Source organism: Papilio machaon, chromosome 27 (genome assembly GCF_912999745.1).
Source record: "Papilio machaon chromosome 27, ilPapMach1.1, whole genome shotgun sequence".
Taxonomy (NCBI): Eukaryota; Metazoa; Arthropoda; class Insecta; order Lepidoptera; family Papilionidae; genus Papilio; species Papilio machaon.
In genome coordinates, this window is record NC_060012.1 from 1,488,956 (window position 1) to 1,508,100 (window position 19,145).

The window sequence follows — 19,145 nt, forward strand, 5'->3', positions numbered from 1 at the left end:
TTAAATTGAAAAAAAAAATACAATAGAATTGATAACCTCCTTTTGAAGTCGGCTAAAAAGTAAACTAAAGCACGTACAATTCCAAACATGGCGGCCATTATGATATCTTACTTTTTTTAATTATTTTGTGAGATAAAGTGACTTGATCCTATCCTGAAGGTCTATACTAAAAAGTGTTTAATGAGAAATCTTTTTGAGTCAACAAGTTTTACGGTAAGTTATAAGTTGTCTATGACATTACGATTGGAATCCAGCATAATATTGTATGAAATGTGTCGACAAGTCATGGTTTAAAGTTCGGTTCGTGTTTTCCTCTCTATGGATGGCTTGTTTTGAATGTCTTTGTTATTCAAATAGTTGTTACTAGCTTTTACCCGCGACTCCGTCCGCGAGGAATGAATAATAGAAAACGGGGTAAAAATTATCCTATGTCCGTTTCCTGGTTCTAAGCTACCTCATCACCAAATTTCAGTCAAATCGATTCAGCCGTTCTTGAGTTATAAATAGTGTAACTAACACGACTTTCTTTTATATATATAGAAGATTAACAAATTGTAATTTTGTTTTTGTACGTTTTTGTTTTTTTCACGCAAATTAATTAAGTTTTTTCACCCTTTTTAATTAAACATTGCCTCTTAAAATTCTTTCTGTCTAACTAATTAGAAAACTTGTTTCTAATTTACTTCAAATCTAATTTAATTTGACATATTTTTGACTAAAGTAATTGAATTCGTTTCTTTCTGTTCCGTCATTCTTGCCAGCTTTCTGAAAAGACTTCGACATGTCGACGAAAATGTATTTTATTATTTTACTGATGTTCGGATTTTTCGTGATATCGGTAATTACATTTATATATATAAAACTAGCTGTAATTAAAAAAAAAACTTATTAAGTAGCCTATGTGTTCTTCTAGACTATGATCTACGTCTATGCCAGATTTCATCGTGATCAGTTGAGACGTTCTGGAGATAACTTCAAACATCCATCCATCCATCTAAACATTCACATTTATAATATTAGTATGAAGTATGATAAAAAAACAATCTAATACATTTCATTTATAAAATTCATATATTTTGTTGCAATAAAATACATTTATATCCGACTGATACACGAGGGTATTGTTTTTCTGGTGTATATATGTTTTTACGTATGAAGTTTGTAAAACTGTTGTGGACTCCTTTAGCCTCAACGATTGAATCGATTTGGACGATTGAAATATTAGAATTGTATTCATCCACCGAGTGTGATACAATCGGTCGGGTTTTTTACTATTTTAATTAACATATGTGTCAATTTTGATAAATTTCAGAGCAGTGGAATTAGTGTCTGTATCTCAACGCTTTGTATTAGCTCTGTAAGTATACTTATACATTTAATTCTAATTTAATACCTGTCTAATAATCTGTCACGCTTTTTTTGCACTCTCTGTTATATTAATAAATTTTTATTGAGAGTTTTTTCATTTTTTTTTCATTTTGCCTAAGCAATAAACTAGTCTTGATCTGTCTTTCTTGTAATGAGATAATACGATAATTTTATCCTTTTCGCACGTTAAATACATAAAATAATGTACTTTGTAATTTTTTGTATTTAAAAATGACATCTTTTTGCCTTTGTCTATATTAAAATTCAACATAGTATGTATTATTCCATCTCTATTGAGATATAAGTATATAAAAATATGACGGCTAATAAGTCGTCATATTTTTATTTACTATATTGTTACACATATCTATATATACTTTCTTCAGTATACAATTCGTAAGAAACGGGATTCTTACCACGATTAGGCTATTTGAGCTCCCGATATTTCGGCACAGTTGCATGCGCCATGTTCACGGGTTGACTGGTGTTGTGACACCGCACAAACAGCCTAATCGTGGTAAGAATCCCGTTTCTTACGAACAGTATATTAGTAATAACAAATATAAAAAAAAAATACAGTCGAATTGATAACCTCGTTCTTTTTGAAGTCGGCTAATAAAAAAAAGCAAAACTTGAGAGGTGTCAAGGGACACCCGGATGGAACAAAGTTCCTTTCGATTAATTAGTGAAGGAACCAATGTTTATTCGTTGAATAAAAAACTTAAGTCTTCACAAGAAGTACATTTTATTTCTATGAATTTTCGTTATATATTGTCACGTCGTTGCCATGGTGAAGTAGCGCTCATTCGTCGTTAACATACTTACTATAGCAAAAAGTGTCGTGACAACTTTTCGTAAGAATTTTTTCCGTCTAGCCCCCTTTCACAACGCGCGATAAGGAACTTCGTTCCAAAAATTGTAGTTTCTTCAGTATTATTTTTATACACACATTCTATTAGTGTCAGAAAAAAAAGTTAAATTAATATATCAATTCTATTTCAAACATTTTCAAGCGACAAGGAAAAAGGATTCGAGGTTTGAAGCATTCTAAGCAATCTCGCAACACAGAAGAGGTACCAAAGATGCAATCTAACGACATGTTACCACGAGGCCTAGTAAGTTAAACCAAAAAACTAGTTATTAATTTAAAACACCATAAAACCACAGCGCCACAATGGCGAAAATCAAATAAGCACAAAATATCACAGCTTATAGCTAGTTGATTATATATGTCAGTGACTAGTGAAAATTTGTCTAACAATTTTTACTATAAGAGGTCACCAAACACATTGAATTTAGGCATATATGTATAGACAGGACGTTACGAATAAAAACGTAAATTCAAAAATTCTACTATTGGTACATTTTCGGTTATCAAGTTTATGAGCGATTATGTTAACATATTAAAAAGGAGCGGCCATTAATTGTTCTTAATGTCCGCTCTGTAGCTAAGTATACTGAATCTCTTCGTCACCAACCTAATTTTAGTCCTCTTTCTCTTCCCACCCTTTTCTTATAAGGAAAGGATAGGAAAAGGAGGTGGATTTGATGGAGGAGGGGATGCATAGGAAGGTTATCTCTTTTTGTGCGTCTCCTCCTTCGTCGATTGAATGTAGGCAACGCATCTGCAATTGCATGTCTATGGGCAGCAGTCGCTTCGCCATTTCGGCGAATTCATGTGGCTGTTTGCTCGTTTGCCACCTTTTAATATAAAAATAAAACGACTCTGAATATGACATTCATACCTGAGCTATTAACATCCTATCAGTCGGGCGATTTTCGGTCTCATTTCATACATTTGTGTTAATATTTTAGGTTATACGATTCCCAAAATCTAAAGGCGAACAGGAACAATATCCGGTGAGTCAAAATATTCTTGATATTCCTTGAAATTAAACACATTTCTAAGTAGATTTTAAAAAAGGATGTTTTCAACATGACGGCGTGGAATACTGAAATGTTAAATTAAGCAGAAACGTCACATACATGGCGGCCATATTGTTATTTCAATTTCTTTAGTTATTTTTGTGAAAATTGTGAGATAAAATGCAATGAAGGTAGATTATGTTAAGGAAGGTAATTAATGTGTTTGTCGAGGTATTTGTTTGATTTATGCCGTTATAAGGAAAAGGACAGGATAATAAGTGCAAAATTTATTTAAAAAATGTTCTTCGAAAATATATGCATAGTTTTCGATGAATGGTAAATAAAAATTGAGATATAAGTAAAGTTAAAATATTGAATTAATGTTAGAAGTAAAAAAAATTAATTAATCTATGCATTTATTAATGTAATAGTTTTTAATATAATTTATTTATTTTTACGTATTTTTTTTTTCAACAGGACGACGGTGACGAATAATAATGTTATACTGTTTTAATAAAGAGAGAAAGCTCTTGATTTATTGTTTTATTTATTATAAACATGCTTTCTGTTTATTAATTTAGAATTATATAGAATTTACCACAGTGAAAAAATCATGTGTTCGGTCTAAAAAATTCTATATAAAAGAAAGTCGTGTTAGTTACACTATTTATAACTCAAGAACGGCTGAATCGATTTGACTGAAAATTGGTGGGCAGGTAGCTTAGAACCAGGAAACGGACATAGGATAATTTTTACCCCGTTTTCTATTTTTTATTCCGCGCGGACGGAGTCGCGGGTAAAAGCTAGTAGACCATAAATTCGATAGATTGCGCTTTAGGCCCTTCGTACACACGGCAACATAAATATTAAAAAACTGGCCATTTAGTCGCTCGGTAAGTCGCCTAAAAAAGAATGGCGAAGTACCAACTTTTTAACATTGCATAATTCTGTCCTTATAATTTAAATATTTTTGTAATAAATTAAACCTGTAATTATTTTTTTCTTATCTACCAGTTTTAATTTTAAACGTTCAGATGGATAGACTGATAAAATATGACACAGTTGAAGTTACTAATATTATAAACTAGCTTTTACCCGCGACTCCGTCCGCACGGAATAAAATAAAAAATATAAAACGGGGTAAAAATTATCCTATGTCCGTTTCCTGGTTCTTAGCTAACTGCCCATCAATTTTCAGTCAAATCGATTCAGCCGTTCTTGAGTTATAAATGGTGTAACTAACACAACTTTCTTTTATATATATAGATGTGGATATTTAGATGTATGGATGGATGTTTTTTAGAAGATATCTCCGGACCGACACATAGGCTAAAAAATAAGTTTTTTTTTACCGCGCGGGCGCAGCCAGTACTTTATAAAGACTTAGGCAAGAAAGATTAAATTAATACGAATTATTGTATTTGAATTTAAAAACAGCCTTTTAATTATATTGTCGTAGATTAACCTATAATTCGAGTTAATTCGAGTTAATTGAACCTATAATTCGAAAAACAAAACTAAGGCAAAAGAAAGTCCTCCGGTGACCTTTTGTTGAGATAAGCTCCCTCAATGTTGTCATTTATAATACAAAATGATATTTCGAAAATCGACTCTCGTTTTGACTTGTATGGAAAACTCCATCAATAGATCTATGGCTAAAGAGTAAAGATGTATAAGGTTAGGTTAGGACATTAGTGGATTCCGTAATTTAACTGTTTTAGTACTAAGTGTTTAATTTTCTTTTATTTAATGAATACATAAGTTTATTAATTAGAAAACTTGTTTCTTATGTCGTAATTAAAATTTCACTCTTTTTAAACGTCTAAATAAAAATTAACTTTTGTTTCGTATCATTTTCAGAAGCAATCACTTAAGAAGGTAAGCTAAAGAGCAAAATACGATAAAAAGATTTAAAAGTTAGCTAAAACTAGCTGTCGTTCGAGACTCCAACCGCGCGGAATTAAAAAAAAAACTTAATAAGTAGCCTATGTTCCAGGCTATGATTTATATCTATGCTAAATTTCTGTTGAACAGCAGTTAAACAGCAGTTCTAACAAACATCAATCCAGCATTTTTAATATTAGTAAACTAATATATAATTTTAGTTCTTACGAACATTTATTGAAAACAAAACATAATAACAACTGATTAACCATAATTTATATAATCAAATGGTACCATTCTTGCGGTTCGCAGTATTTTATTTATATTTGTGTCATCGAACTAATGTTATAAATGCGAATGTTTGAATGGATGTTTGTATGAAGGTATCTCCGGAACGGCTCAACGGATCTTGATGAATGTACAACATAGTCTGGAAGAACACATAGGCTATTTATTAAGTTTTTTTTTATTTCCGCGCGGACGGAGTCTCAGGCGACAGCTATTATTTTTATAAATCCACTTTTAGAATCAAAAACAATTCAAAAATGTCGTCACCAATGTATTTGTTGATGGTTTTCCTGATGTTCCAACTTTTACATACAAATGACGTAAGCATCTTTATTTAATTTTTTAATCTCACTTTTTAAAATAACATAATTGAAAGTCTACAAAGTTTTAATCTGAGACCAAAAAAAGATGGTACCGGAAAATAAAATTGACGGTTTGCAAGTTCGGGTAGTTTAACAGAAAGGTTATACAAAACCAGACATATTTTAAAGAGACAAATATCAGTATCTTCGGTCTACAGTTTTACATTTAGTAGCTTTCTATAGCCTATGTATTCCAGATTGTTATATCATACAGATCCGTTGAGAAGTTCTAAACTTTATTAATAATATTACTAGCTGTTATCCGCGACTCTGTCCGCACGAATGTAGTAAAAACTTAGTAGCCTATGTGTTCCTCCAGACTATGTTCTACATCTATGCCAAATGTCATCGAGATCCCTTTAGCCGTTCTGGAGATACCTTGTAACAAATATCCACCCAAACAGTCGCATTTATAATGTCAGAGATATATAGGATTTATGTTAAATTATTGTCACATTTTTAGAGTATATCCCTTGGGGATGATGACTTTAGCATCAAGATCTGTTATAAAAAACTAATATGTATCCTACATCAACCACTGAATCCTATTACCGTATGTATGTTTATTTGAAATCTTTTAGTCATTTATCCATTTTCTTTTTAACTTTCTGAAAAGAGAATAATATTTTTGTGCAAATGAAACTTTTATTACTAGTATCATAACACTAATAGCTGCCCGCGACTTTGACTGCATGGAATTAAAAATCTAGCCTATCTAAGTAAATATAAGCTATAACACTCGGAGTGTTTTCCAACAGGGAAAGGATTTTTGAAATCGGTTCAGTATTTTAGGAGCCTATTTAATGCAAAGAAACAATCAAATCTTTCCCCTTTTTTATATAAAAAGGTGGCACACAAGCAAACGGCCACCTGAATTCGCCGTAATAGCGAGGCGACCGTTGCCCATAGACATCCGCAAATGCAGATGCGTTGCCTACCTTTAATCAACGGAGAAGAGGACGCACAGAAAAGGGGATATTTCCACTTCCTATGCGTCCTCTCTACCGCCAAATCCACTTCCCCTTCTCATCCTTTCCTAACAGGAAAAAGGTGGGAAGGGAAAGAGGGTATATTAGTAAAGATAGATAAGCATAAAATAAATATATACGAAATATTTCAGCCTGGTCATGTTCAGAAGCCTTTGAAACATGCCAAAAACATTACAGGCAGTAATAGAGGCGGTCGTAATCATAAAATATTTTGGAAACAACGAAGCATGGTAATTACAGAACTTTAAAATATCAAACAAGGTCTGATTTAATTACAGTTCTAAATCACGTTAAGTGAATATAATTCGAGTTTTGCAAATATTTTTGCTTAAGAAAGTTAAATTAAAAATTTAAAGTTAACCTTAAATGGTATAGTAAAAATCTTCAATCTTTATTTCTCAACCTAGAAAAGGTTGAGAAATAATATGGCAGAAAAAGTCTATCTATGGAATTAGGAATTTGTTGACATTTTATTTTTGAATACGTCTATTTTAAATAATTTTTCGATTAATATTACAGAATAGTAAAGATTACATGGTACAAATTAAAAAAGGCGATGGAAGACCACATAGGACTACGGTAAATGATAACGAAATTTTATAAAAAAAACAATCAGAATAATCGTGATTTGAGCGTTTCAAAATCTTTGAATGACAGAGGTTATGTTTTTCGCGGGTATGTAACGTCAGTTCCATTGTGACGGCAGAGGAAGGACACTGTTCCTATCCTTATCTTGTATATTAAAGCTAAAGAGGACGAGAATTATATCTCCGGCATAAACATTCATTAGACTGTACGGGGAATTGCTTCCACTTGAGTCGTCTTCTGTGTGGTAAAGTTACAGCACAGAGCGAGTGGGAATTGTTGCCGCGGATTCTAACACTGTTGAAGTTTGAACAAGTGTCAATCGATGCCAATTTTCAGAATGTCAATCGTGAATTGTCAATTTTGATACCAGATCTAAGTTTTTTTTTTAAATCTAATTGTATTTTTTTTCTACAGTTTTCTTTATTTGCTCTAATAAAGACATAGGTAAGGTATTTCCAGAATACAGTAAGATTGTTTGTTGATATGTTTGTTCGCGACATAATATTTTTATTTATATAATTTTTAGACTTGACAGTTTATGAAGCAAATTGAAGAGATTTAATAAACATTTGAAATTTTAAATTGTATTTTTCTTCAAAATTATATATTTAAAAAACGGTGTTTGAATTCTAAAATGATCGATGGATGAACTTTATAAAAGACGTGATTTTTTTAGGAAAGGGTGATTATAAATGAAACAATTTCATACAATATTAATTTATTAAAAATCGTGATTGCAAAAAACCTTTATTTATTACAGATTACGCTAATCAAATACAAAAGAAAGTATAAAAATGTCAGTCTATATCACATAATAAAAAAGCTAAATAAGCCAACCCGCAATGGAGTTTGACGGAAAAGTATCTTAATACAAAGAACGTAAGGTTCAATATTCAATTACGCCTTAGCTTCGACTTCCGATGAAAAGGGTTACATGTCATATGTCTTAAGAGATGTATCTCTTTTCACCGGATAGTTCAAAATACCTTATAAATCTTCTACAGGTATAACTATAATATCGATAACGAAGTCACATTACTAATTAAAATTTCAAATTTGACATTTAAGAAATGTTGCCACATTTTTACTTAAGAACTGGGAAAAAACGGTAAGATTTTACAGGTAGTTTTTAAACATTACTGACAAACAACATACTGTTAATATTTTTTTATTATTTAAATTAGGCCTTGTATTGACAAATTTTTTTAAGTTGGAAAATTTCAGAGAAATAAAAAAAAATACATTACAAACCTTTACTAAATGATGGAAAACCATAAATAATTTTAGTTCATTCAATAAATATAACCTTAAAATACATACAACATAAGAAAGCTATAAGCCATTTTTTACACAATTTTTTTTTCATTGAAGGATTAAGAATACGACATTGACGAAAATAATTACCTTTAAAATATTTTTCTACATTAATAATAGTACCAAATTGACACAATGTTTTTAAAATAAATCTACACATCTGAAGTTAGCAACAAATTAGAGAAATGTCAAAAATGACACTTTCCCGCAATGCGTTCTGTCTCTATCGCACTGAAATGAATTCTGTTACTAACTTCAGATGGGAAGATTTGTAGATACATTAACAAATAATTTGTTTTACACTTACTGCGTAACTTGTATCCTTATAGTTTCCACTACAGAAACACATGAACAAAACATTTTTTCAAGATGTACGATATTTTTGTGACAGTGTAATCCTACGGTATGATTCGTAAATGTAAGGCCCTTATACTAAATGTCTAGCTAATTTAAACTATTAAGAAAAAAATTCTAACCTAAAAAAATTGTTGATTCAAAATCAACTAAACTATATATAAACTATATACTAAAAACTAGAAATATTAATACGATAGTTATTAACATTCATCCGATACATACATTTACATCCATACATTTAAACTATTCAAAAAAAATTCCAAAAAGAAAAAAAAAGAGGTTTGTCAGTGCAGTATTAAAAAAATACCTGGAACTAACGCATCCTTGCGGACAGACGTACAAACAGTCATACAAACATTTTAAAAATATCTTTTATTCGTAATTTCATACAGACACTCCAAATTTACGTATAAATGCTTTTAAAATGTTTGCGAAAACAAACATTTTTTTTTTTCGTTTACGCATTAGCTTTCCATATTTCCTTTCTTACATTTTTAATTTCACAATTTAAAAAAGTTTCTATATAAATACAGTAAAAATTCATCCATACAAAAAATTTAATAATAAAAAAAACTATCTATAGAGTTAGTTATGTCTAGGTTCAATTTTGTATATAAAAATAAATTAATATCAATAAAATATGAAAACGTTATTTTCCACACATTCACAATTCATCATACAGATAAAAAAACACATAAAAAAAACTAATTTCTAAACATTAATCATGAGATCTTGTGACAATATCAAAAAAATATGCACCTAACATTTTTTGACTTAATTTTTGAATTCAAAGTATTTTAATTTAAATCTTTTTTTTTAAATTAAATGTTGGCTGAATGACATCGAAACCTTTGCCAGTAAAGAAAAGTAATGTCAAACTATTTTAACTAAACATCTTTAAAATAGAACAAACTTTATTTTTAAATAAAATAAAAATAACTACCTAAAAATCTTATTATTTCTATTATAAAACTATAGAAAACCTTAGATATTAATAACTTATGTTTTTCTATAGTCAAAAACTAACCTATAAATGCATAATCTGGTATCAATTAAATGTACAAAATACAAAATTTTCAATCAAAAATTGGGTAAATGGCACCAAAATGAGGGTTATTTTTAAGTTATTTCACAACTTTATTGTGATTAAATAATATTTAAATTGTATTAACACTAGCTTTCACCCGCGACTCCGTCCGCGCGGAATAAAAAATAGAAAACGGGGTAAAAATTATCCTATGTCCGTTTCCTGGTTCTAAGCTACCTGCCCACCAATTTTCAGTCAAATCGATTCAGCCGTTCTTGAGTTATAAATAGTGTAACTAACACGACTTTCTTTTATATATATATATATATAGATTGTTGTCTCTATTTTGTAAAAAAAAAAAAACAAAAAAATGGGACCCACCTGCAAGCACTTCCTTTCGATTAAAATAATTTTTATCAAAATCGGACCACCAGGGACGGAGATTCGCGGTAACACACATAAAAAAAAAATTCAGTCGAATTGAAAAATACTGAAAGGGATGAAAATATGTATCGATAAGTGAACTTGTAGATTTTTTTGTATAGAATATGTCAAACGACTAAGCAGCCACCTGATTTCGCTAAAAGAGCGAAGTAACCCCCCATAAAAAATCTGTGAAAAAAAGTTACAAGGGGAAGTACGGAAAGATTTTTCCTTTCTTAAATATTTCCCTGTCAAAACTCACTCTTCCCTTATAAGGATGGGAAAGGGAAGACGATTAAAATTTGGACTACGGAGTCTTATCTTGGATTCATAATATCTGTTTACCTTTTTTAGTTAAGAGCGTGAATATGTTCACAATAAGTTGTGAAATTACTTCTAAGTTTTAGTATCGAATACCGACAGAACATTAGGAAGATTTTTTTTTATATTTGACAGTTGTTTTTTTAATACAGAGCTCGAGGTAAAGGCAAAAGCAACTGTTTGCATTCATCCACTTATCGATTAATCGGTTATAAGTTTTGAAATTCGATTTTTTTAGTCGATTTAATATCGATATTCGATACTGAAAACTTTAAAATTACACTAAAATTATTATTCTACAAATTTCGATTGTATCGGGACGTGCAGGTAATACCGGACGAAAAGAAAAACTAAATCTAATACTTAAATCTAGAATACATCAGTCTTAAATACTAGAAAATTCTATATACATCAATGGCAGTATCGTTTTAGCTTATGTTTTTCACTTAAACTAACTTAATTATATATTCTTGACATCTATGCGACTATATTTTAACGTTATTCATGAAAAAAAATTCTAATACTAGATCAAAATTTCATTTGACATTTCTTGCTGTCAACTGTCATCTGTCAATATGACATCTGTTAAACCAATTTGGCATTTTTCGATGTCTTAGAATTAGCCCTAATTTACACTAAATGCAATAAAAACGCTGTAAATGCATCAAAATGACTAATCTTCTAAATGCTAAAAAAGTCTTTGAATAACTTTATCTAAGTCTATATAGCCTTTAGTATCAAAAGAAAAAAAAAATACCACAGCAAAAATGTTTTTTCTTTTCCCTTCAAATTTGTTACGATTTCAACTTTAATAGGCATTTTATATTTTATTTTCAACGTCATTTTCCCGCCTAATTCTGACATTTGACGTTTTAGAATTTTCAACCACATAAAGCATAGACAATAAAAACATATAAAAAAAAGCAGTCTTAAAAATACCAAAATTAGAATAAAAAATAAATAGCATCCAAAATACATGTAAAAAAACTTTTAGCACTTTTAAAATAAAAAAAAACACCAAAAAAATCTCAAATATGGCAAAGCTATATACAATAGATAATAATATCAACGTCAAAAGATCGTTCTAGTACCTGACATTTGAGTTGGCACCTAGAGAATAAGAGTTCACGTCTGCTCCACGTGCCAACTCAAGTGCTTACTTCTAGAAGTAAATTAATTTCTTCTTCTTTATTCTTTATTCTTCTACTTCTGTCTGTGAGTGTTGAGATGCATTCTCAGCGGTGATTTCTTTCAATATATTACCAACTTCTTCACATATTTCTGAAAATTGCGGACGATCTGTGGGCGAGTGACTCCAACAGCGTTTCTAGAAAATAATAATATATTTATTACTTATTTATTACCTTTTGTAATATAAAAAAAAAAACTTTCTAACTTTTTTTAAAGAAATAGCGTGAACTGATGAATATAAAATATGACACAGTTGAAGTTAATGTGGAATTATTTTTAATCAGTAATAATATAAAAAAAAACTTTATTTCTGAATTATTGTAAAAATTTCGACCAATGGGCGACTGGTAAAGTTTAAGACTAGCCCATGATCAATAAAAAAAATAACTTTATTTATAGCCTATGTGTTATTCCAGACTATGTTCTACATCTGTGCCTTTCATCAAGATCCGTTAAACCGTTCCGGAGATATCTTCAAACAAACATCCATCCATACATTACATATTAAAATTGACCAAAGATTAATCACAGACTTAATATTAGGTACTAAACGAATTTTCACTTTATGTTATACTAGCTTTTACCCGCGACTCCGTCCGCGCGGTATAAAAAATAGAAAACGGGGTAAAAAATATCCTATGTCCGTTTCCTGGTTCTAAGCTACCTGCCCACCAATTTTCAGTCAAATCGATTCAGCCGTTCTTGAGTTATAAATAGTGTAACTAACACGACTTTCTGACTATATAGATAGATGAAAAATGACTATTAATTCTTGAATTATTTGCAGTAAACTTACAAGCAATGTGGCCATTTTGTCCGGCATAGCTGACGGTGTGACCCATTCCTGTTTGCCTGTCTTCAGCCTCTCAAGTACTGAGTTATCATTCAATTTAGCAAATGGCAACTCTGCTTTTGTATAAATCTGAAAAAAATAATTACAAAATCAGTGATTTCAAATTTCAACTATATTTGGATAATTTCAAAGATTTTTTACGTTTTCTAAAATTATGAGAAAGGTCTGGAAAACTATTTTAAGCCCTTTTTCCTTATGAAGAAATAATGGAAAAGGGAAGTGAAAATTCTCTGCCCTTTTCTATTATTTCCCTTCCCGCTTCCAAAACATTTCCTCCCCTCCTCTATCATTTGATAGAGGGGAGGAAGGGGAAATGTTATCTTTTTGTGCCCCTCTTCAGTTAAAGATAGGCGAAGCATCAGCAATTGCTGCTATGGGCAGCGGTTACTTCGCTATTTCGGCGAATTCAGGTAGACGTTTACATCTTTGCCACCTTCTAACATGAAAAGGTAGAAAACTGTATTCTGTTTTATATACGTTTTTGAAAACTTTGAATAATTCTTAACGAATTGCGCTTTACTTTCGCGTTTGATAAATAGTTATTAATTTAGTATTTATATTGTTGAAATCATTAACATTAAATATTAATTTTAATTATGGCAACATTGTGTCAATTGTGTTTATAATCTGGCAACATTTTTTCCCTCTGTTTTCTTATTTTATTATATCTTTATAAATGTAAATACCTCCCAAACAGTAGCAGCAAACATGTAGACATCAGATTTGGTAGAATAATCTCCTTCAAGTACAGCCTCTGAAGGTAGCCATCTCAGCGGTATAACCTGGAATAAATTTATCTACATACAGTCGAGGACGTTTATTTCCTACCCAAGTATATTCTGTTCGCAGAGTATGTTTGAATACTTGCAGAATTAAAAAAAAACGTTTATTATAATTTTACAAACTCTTAAATTTTTCAAGCTGTGCACTTTTCTCGACACACAAGATGGAACCATAGAGTAACAAAATTGTTTAAGAATTGAGTGTTGCCTTATTTTAACATATTCAAATTGGTTTCAGACACCAAAATTATTGTAAAAGACATCATCTCTCTGATTTTTAAAAAAAAAAAACAGAGATATGTTTTAAATGGGTATTTTAGTCTCAGAAACCGACAACCTTTGAAGCATTGCTAGTTTTAGTTCTTTTACTTAGACATAGAAAATGTAAAATCTAATTAAATCTAAGACAACAATTTATAAGGATCCTGTGACACTTCAATTGACAGATGGCACAGAGTACAAAAGGTATTGTAATTTGGAGTCATTTATGCCAAGTCAAATAATGTTTTTTTTTAATTCATTTTTTTTTTGAAAATTATAAATGATTGTTTTTTTTCTTTTCTTTTGTCACTATTGTCAATAAATGTAAAATCAATTTAATGATAGGGGGAAGGGATTGTCTCCTGAAACACAGGGTTTTACCCTAGTTCAGGAACCAAGGCTCCCACATAATTGTGTATACAAGTGTTATAATAAAGCAGTTATTATTATTATAATGTCAATCCTGTAGAAAACATGTCACAGTAACATATATTCGTGCGTATAATTCTTACGCTGATAGTATATCTGAAATTGTATAGTAAGTGGGTAGGTAATTTAATTCTCCGACTGTACCTGATCATGCAGCTTGTAGTACTCGTGCGAGTGCGGGCCGCGTGTTAGCGCAGGATACGACAGTTTCAGCTGCAACTGGGAAGTTATGACGCAATTGCGCGCAGCTATGTCCCTGTTATATTAGATGGGTTGTAATTTCTCAATGGATGACTTTATTTAATCCTAAAACACTAAATATTTCAGGTAAATCTTGGCACATTTCTTGTTACTAGCTGTTTAGTTTTAAATGTTCACGTTTATCATCAAATCTAGCAAATTAATCAGTGGCAATATTACAAAATAAACCAATGGCAATATTACAAATTAATCAATGGCAATATTATAAATTAATCAATGGCAATATTACAAATTAATCAATGGCAATATTACAAATTAATCAATTACAATATTACAAATTAATCAATGGCAATATTATGAAAACATGGTGCTGTTCTGATGATGGAATTGGAAGGAAGGCATGGGAACTTCGCAATGAAACATCACAATCTCATCGAACTTGGGCTAGATTGAATCGTCTTAAAGATTTTTTTTAATTTTAGCTACAAAGACCATTATAAAAGCTTGCCTTTAAATACTTTTTTTACTTTTAATTATTGTTTTTAAATTTGTCCATACATTTGGAAGTAAAGCTGCATATTGCCTATGTATATCTAGTTCATTTGCTGTGGGGGGTTCATGTTCTGTGTGACTATAGTTTCAAGTAATCATTGGGGGTCAATGTTCTCTAGCTTTGTATGGTGGCTGACCCAGGGGGCCATGGGGGGAATGGGGGGCAGGGGCGTTGGGAAATAATCTCTAACTTCGTGCTATTTTGGTGTGTAGTAGCAACAATAATCACTTATTGAAGGCATTGGGGGTCAATGTTCTAACGCTACAGTGACTATAATAAAGATATGTGTTGGGGGTCGTTGTTCTTATGAGTAACCAGCAATGTTAATCGTTTGGGGGTCACAATTCTAAGGGTAATGATCAGTGGGGGGGGGGGGTCTTTAGGGGGTCGTTGTTCTTCATAGTGCAATGCTACCTGTGCGTGATGCGCTTGGCGGCGAGTCGCGCGGCAGCCGCGGCGAGGTGCGCGGCGAGCAGCGCGGCGTGGTGCGGCCCTAGTTGTTCTGCGCGGCGTTCACTACGCGGTACATACGCGGGCCCAACGCGCGCGCAGTACTCCGCGTCCTCTTCTTCAGAGCGAGTTGCGATTAAGAAGCTTTTCAGGTCACCCTGTATATAAAATTATAGTAAAATAGCTGAAAATATAGACTCCAGATAAATAAAAAAAAACTTGAGAGGTGTGTTGGGACACCCGGTTGGAACGAAGTTCCTTTCAATTAATTAGTGAAGGAACCAATGTTTATTCTATGAATAAAAAACTTAAGTCTTCACAAGAAGTACATTTTATTTCTATGAATTTTCGTTATATATTGTCACGTCGTTGCCATGGTGAAGTAGCGCTCATTCGTCGTTAACATACTTAATATAGCAAAAAGTGTCCTTTTCGTAAGAATTTTTTCCGTCTAGCCCCCTTTCACAACGCGCGATAAGGAACTTCGTTCCAAAAAAACTAAACATAGTTTAAATTACTGTGAAATAAGACTTCAGACTAGAAATAAACACACAAAAACGAAGCATTTCACCTTTGATATTTCTAACTATTCTATAAATATAGATTTTAAATTAAAATTTGCTAATTCAAGTGACAATAGGTTCTCAATAAGCTCTCACCCAGTCTGTATGTTCGAGAAGCATGTAGTGTGGGTCCGCGTCGTTGCACAGACCGATCAGTCGCGCGACATTTTCATGTCGCACGCGATTGAACATATCCAACTGGCGACGGAATTCTGCTAATTGTACCTACGATGGTAGAATACAGTACATTACTATTCTACTAAATAAGACAATTTAAACATTACAATTACAATTTTATTGGTAATATATAAATTACAGGTCATACAAGTAAAAGCTATAATATCTATTTTATAAAACAAAATCTCACTACTCAAATATTTTGAATAACGATGAGCACACAATTAACATATATATACATATCGAGGGGTGAAAGGCTATTTGTTTTAAGCGACATTTTTTGCGATATTGACTTATATATATTTTCAGAATCAGGGAATTTTTCTGATTTTGAATTGATATTGACTTATATATATTCAGAATCAGAAAAATTCCCTGATTCTGAATATATATATGTCGGATGAGCACCGCCCGAAGTGTTTGAGAAACACACAACGTCAGTGGTGGTAGCACCACTAACATCATTTTTAGCATTGCTCATCCTTAAATGAAACGCAGCCTTTGATGAATATCCTTATATTTCTCAGCAGAGTTTTTGCCTCCTTAAAGAGCTCTGAACACTCCGGCGGTCGTACTGAGACTGATCCTGTGCCGCCGGAAAATTCTTATTTATACCCTCATGAGACTTACAATAAAGTGTTTGAATTTAGTAATCGTTTGTAAATTAATCTAAAAATTACAATAAATGAAGTTTTAATCAATTAATCGATTGTAAGAACGTATTTACAAGAGTTATTTAATTAATTTCAACAGTGAGATATTTTCAATATCGCAAAAAATGTAGCTTAAAACAAATAGCCTTTCACCCCTCGATATGCATATTTTTAGTCAAAATATTCTTCGTAGCTATACAGAGCTTTCTTGCTTTTTCTTTCAGTATTCAGAAAGTATATTTTATACAGCGTTAGTTACTTAATTATGTCTCACCTTATCTAAAAAAAAAGTAATTTTTTGAATGAAAATATAAAACAGTTATGGCTGAAATGTTTTACTAAGTGATATAATAACATTAAAGAGTTGAATGAAGCAGAAAATCTTAGAATTAGTTGAAAATATCAACATGTCTCTCAAACTTTTACAAAAAGACAACATTTTATATAACAAATTATCTGTTATTTATTTCCTGTAAATTAGTAATACTATTGTGTAAGTACCGATGTTTCTGCAGTGTAAACCCAACGGTATACAAACCTCATCTTTGGTGGTGAGAACTTTGACAAGAACAGGTTTTATCTGCGGCTCACAATCTCCTTCCTCTTTGGTGCGCAGTTTTCTAACTTGTACAATATCTATCTTAGCCATCAGAACATCGCCAAATTCACCGCGACCTGACAAATAACATGTACTTATAGTAGGACTAACTTATCTGACCCGGTAGACATAAAGTTGACTAGACACAATCGAAGTGAACAATCTAACTGTACAGTTAATATGTATGTAAAGCTACAGACTGTAGTGCCGGAGGCTTAATTTTAGTCTACTTTCCCTTTCCACAATTTTCTTATAAGGAAAGAATGGAAAGGGCAAGTGGATTTGACGGTGGAGGGAAAGCTTAGGAAGGGGAAATATTCTCTTTCTCTGCCTCCCCTCCTCCAACAATTAAAGGGAGACAACGCATCTGCAATTGCGGATGTTTAAGGGCAACGGTCGCTTCGATATTTCAACAAATCCAGGTGGCCTCTTCCTCGTTTGCCACATGACTGTGCTGTTTTCAGTTTTAACTTACATACATAAGACTGTGCTGCTAAAACTAAAAGTGTGTAGCTGACTTCAGTAAAACGAAATTACAATATGTAATTCATAAGCATTCTAGCAATTTTTTGTTATATAATAGTTAATAGTTTGACGGCCTGTATCTTACTATGTCTTTTTTATGTTATGACCCCCTGGGGGGTCCATGTTACATGGACCTGTATGACATGGAAAATAAAATTCACAAATTAAATAAGAAATGTACCATCAAGGGGTCATTGAAACTGGTAAAAGTTTGAAAAATGTCTACGAGAAATCTATATGAAACACAAGTATATATTCACTTACCCAATGTAATTTCTTCGGTGAGCAATGTCCGTGGTATTGACAAATGCTCATATTGTCCGGACTTCTTAGAAGCTTTAGATATACCGGACACTTCAGAATTATCCGCACCTGTATATATAAAATATAATATTAATAGAGATTATGAAGTTACATTTATTGTACGGAAACCAAAGACACGTATACTTTTTCGTAAAAAAAATGCTAATCTTTAGATGTATGTTTGTTAGAAGGTATTTACAAAACGGCTAAACGGATCGTAATAAAATTTAGCACAAATGAACACATACACGGTCAGAGTCGGAGGCGTCATCTTATATTACGTGAAACTTTCAATTGCAAATGTCACAATACAAATGTTCAAATGACAACGAAGGCCTTTGTCATTGGCTGAGAATTACCGTTACCATGACAACTATCCATCTTTGCTCCTATTCTCTTGCATTTTTTGTCCCTTTCTCACATAATATTTTTTTTTCAATTTACTCACCTCCCAAATTTAATGGCGTGAAAATATATAGCCTTAATCATGTCGTAAGTATAAGGCTTTTTATTACCAATATAATTATTCAAACATATTCTGTGATTGATGAAACCTGCGTTACAAAATGTGTGTACGTTTTATTATTTAGTATTCATAATCTCTGCCTACCCTATCTACTTATGCGTGATTATAACTCACCACTATCTCTATCCATAGGCAAAAGTCTTCCATTCTGCACGGCAGCGCCATTTTGATTCTTTTTATCTTCTTCCCCCTCTTCCACTAACTTCTCTCGTCCTTCTTGCATCTCTAACTCCATTTTCTCTCCTGTTACATTAAAACTTAAATAACAGAACATCAACTAGTTACATAATTCA

General features: G+C 31.7%; 1 protein-coding gene and 1 long non-coding RNA gene across 2 annotated transcripts in view; one reads left to right on the forward strand and one right to left on the reverse strand.

Moving 5' to 3' along the window:
* Positions 1-731: 731 nt before the first annotated feature.
* Positions 732-2,499, forward strand: LOC106708113. The gene is made up of 3 exons (XR_001356880.2): positions 732-838; positions 1,313-1,357; positions 2,382-2,499. It is a non-coding gene; the product is annotated as an uncharacterized LOC106708113 (long non-coding RNA).
* Positions 2,500-11,973: 9,474 nt separating this feature from the next.
* Positions 11,974-19,145, reverse strand: part of LOC106708095 (tyrosine-protein kinase-like otk) — a 39,878-nt gene continuing 32,706 nt past the window's right edge. Inside the window, exons 10-18 of the mRNA XM_045684665.1 lie at positions 18,967-19,095; positions 18,288-18,395; positions 17,439-17,575; positions 16,167-16,295; positions 15,472-15,665; positions 14,448-14,559; positions 13,518-13,613; positions 12,775-12,900; positions 11,974-12,114 (exon numbers count right to left, since the gene is read on the reverse strand). Of these exons, the coding sequence (XP_045540621.1) occupies positions 11,983-12,114; positions 12,775-12,900; positions 13,518-13,613; positions 14,448-14,559; positions 15,472-15,665; positions 16,167-16,295; positions 17,439-17,575; positions 18,288-18,395; positions 18,967-19,095 (1,163 nt within the window). The 3' untranslated portion in view covers positions 11,974-11,982. The remainder of the gene's footprint in view (positions 12,115-12,774; positions 12,901-13,517; positions 13,614-14,447; positions 14,560-15,471; positions 15,666-16,166; positions 16,296-17,438; positions 17,576-18,287; positions 18,396-18,966; positions 19,096-19,145) is intronic.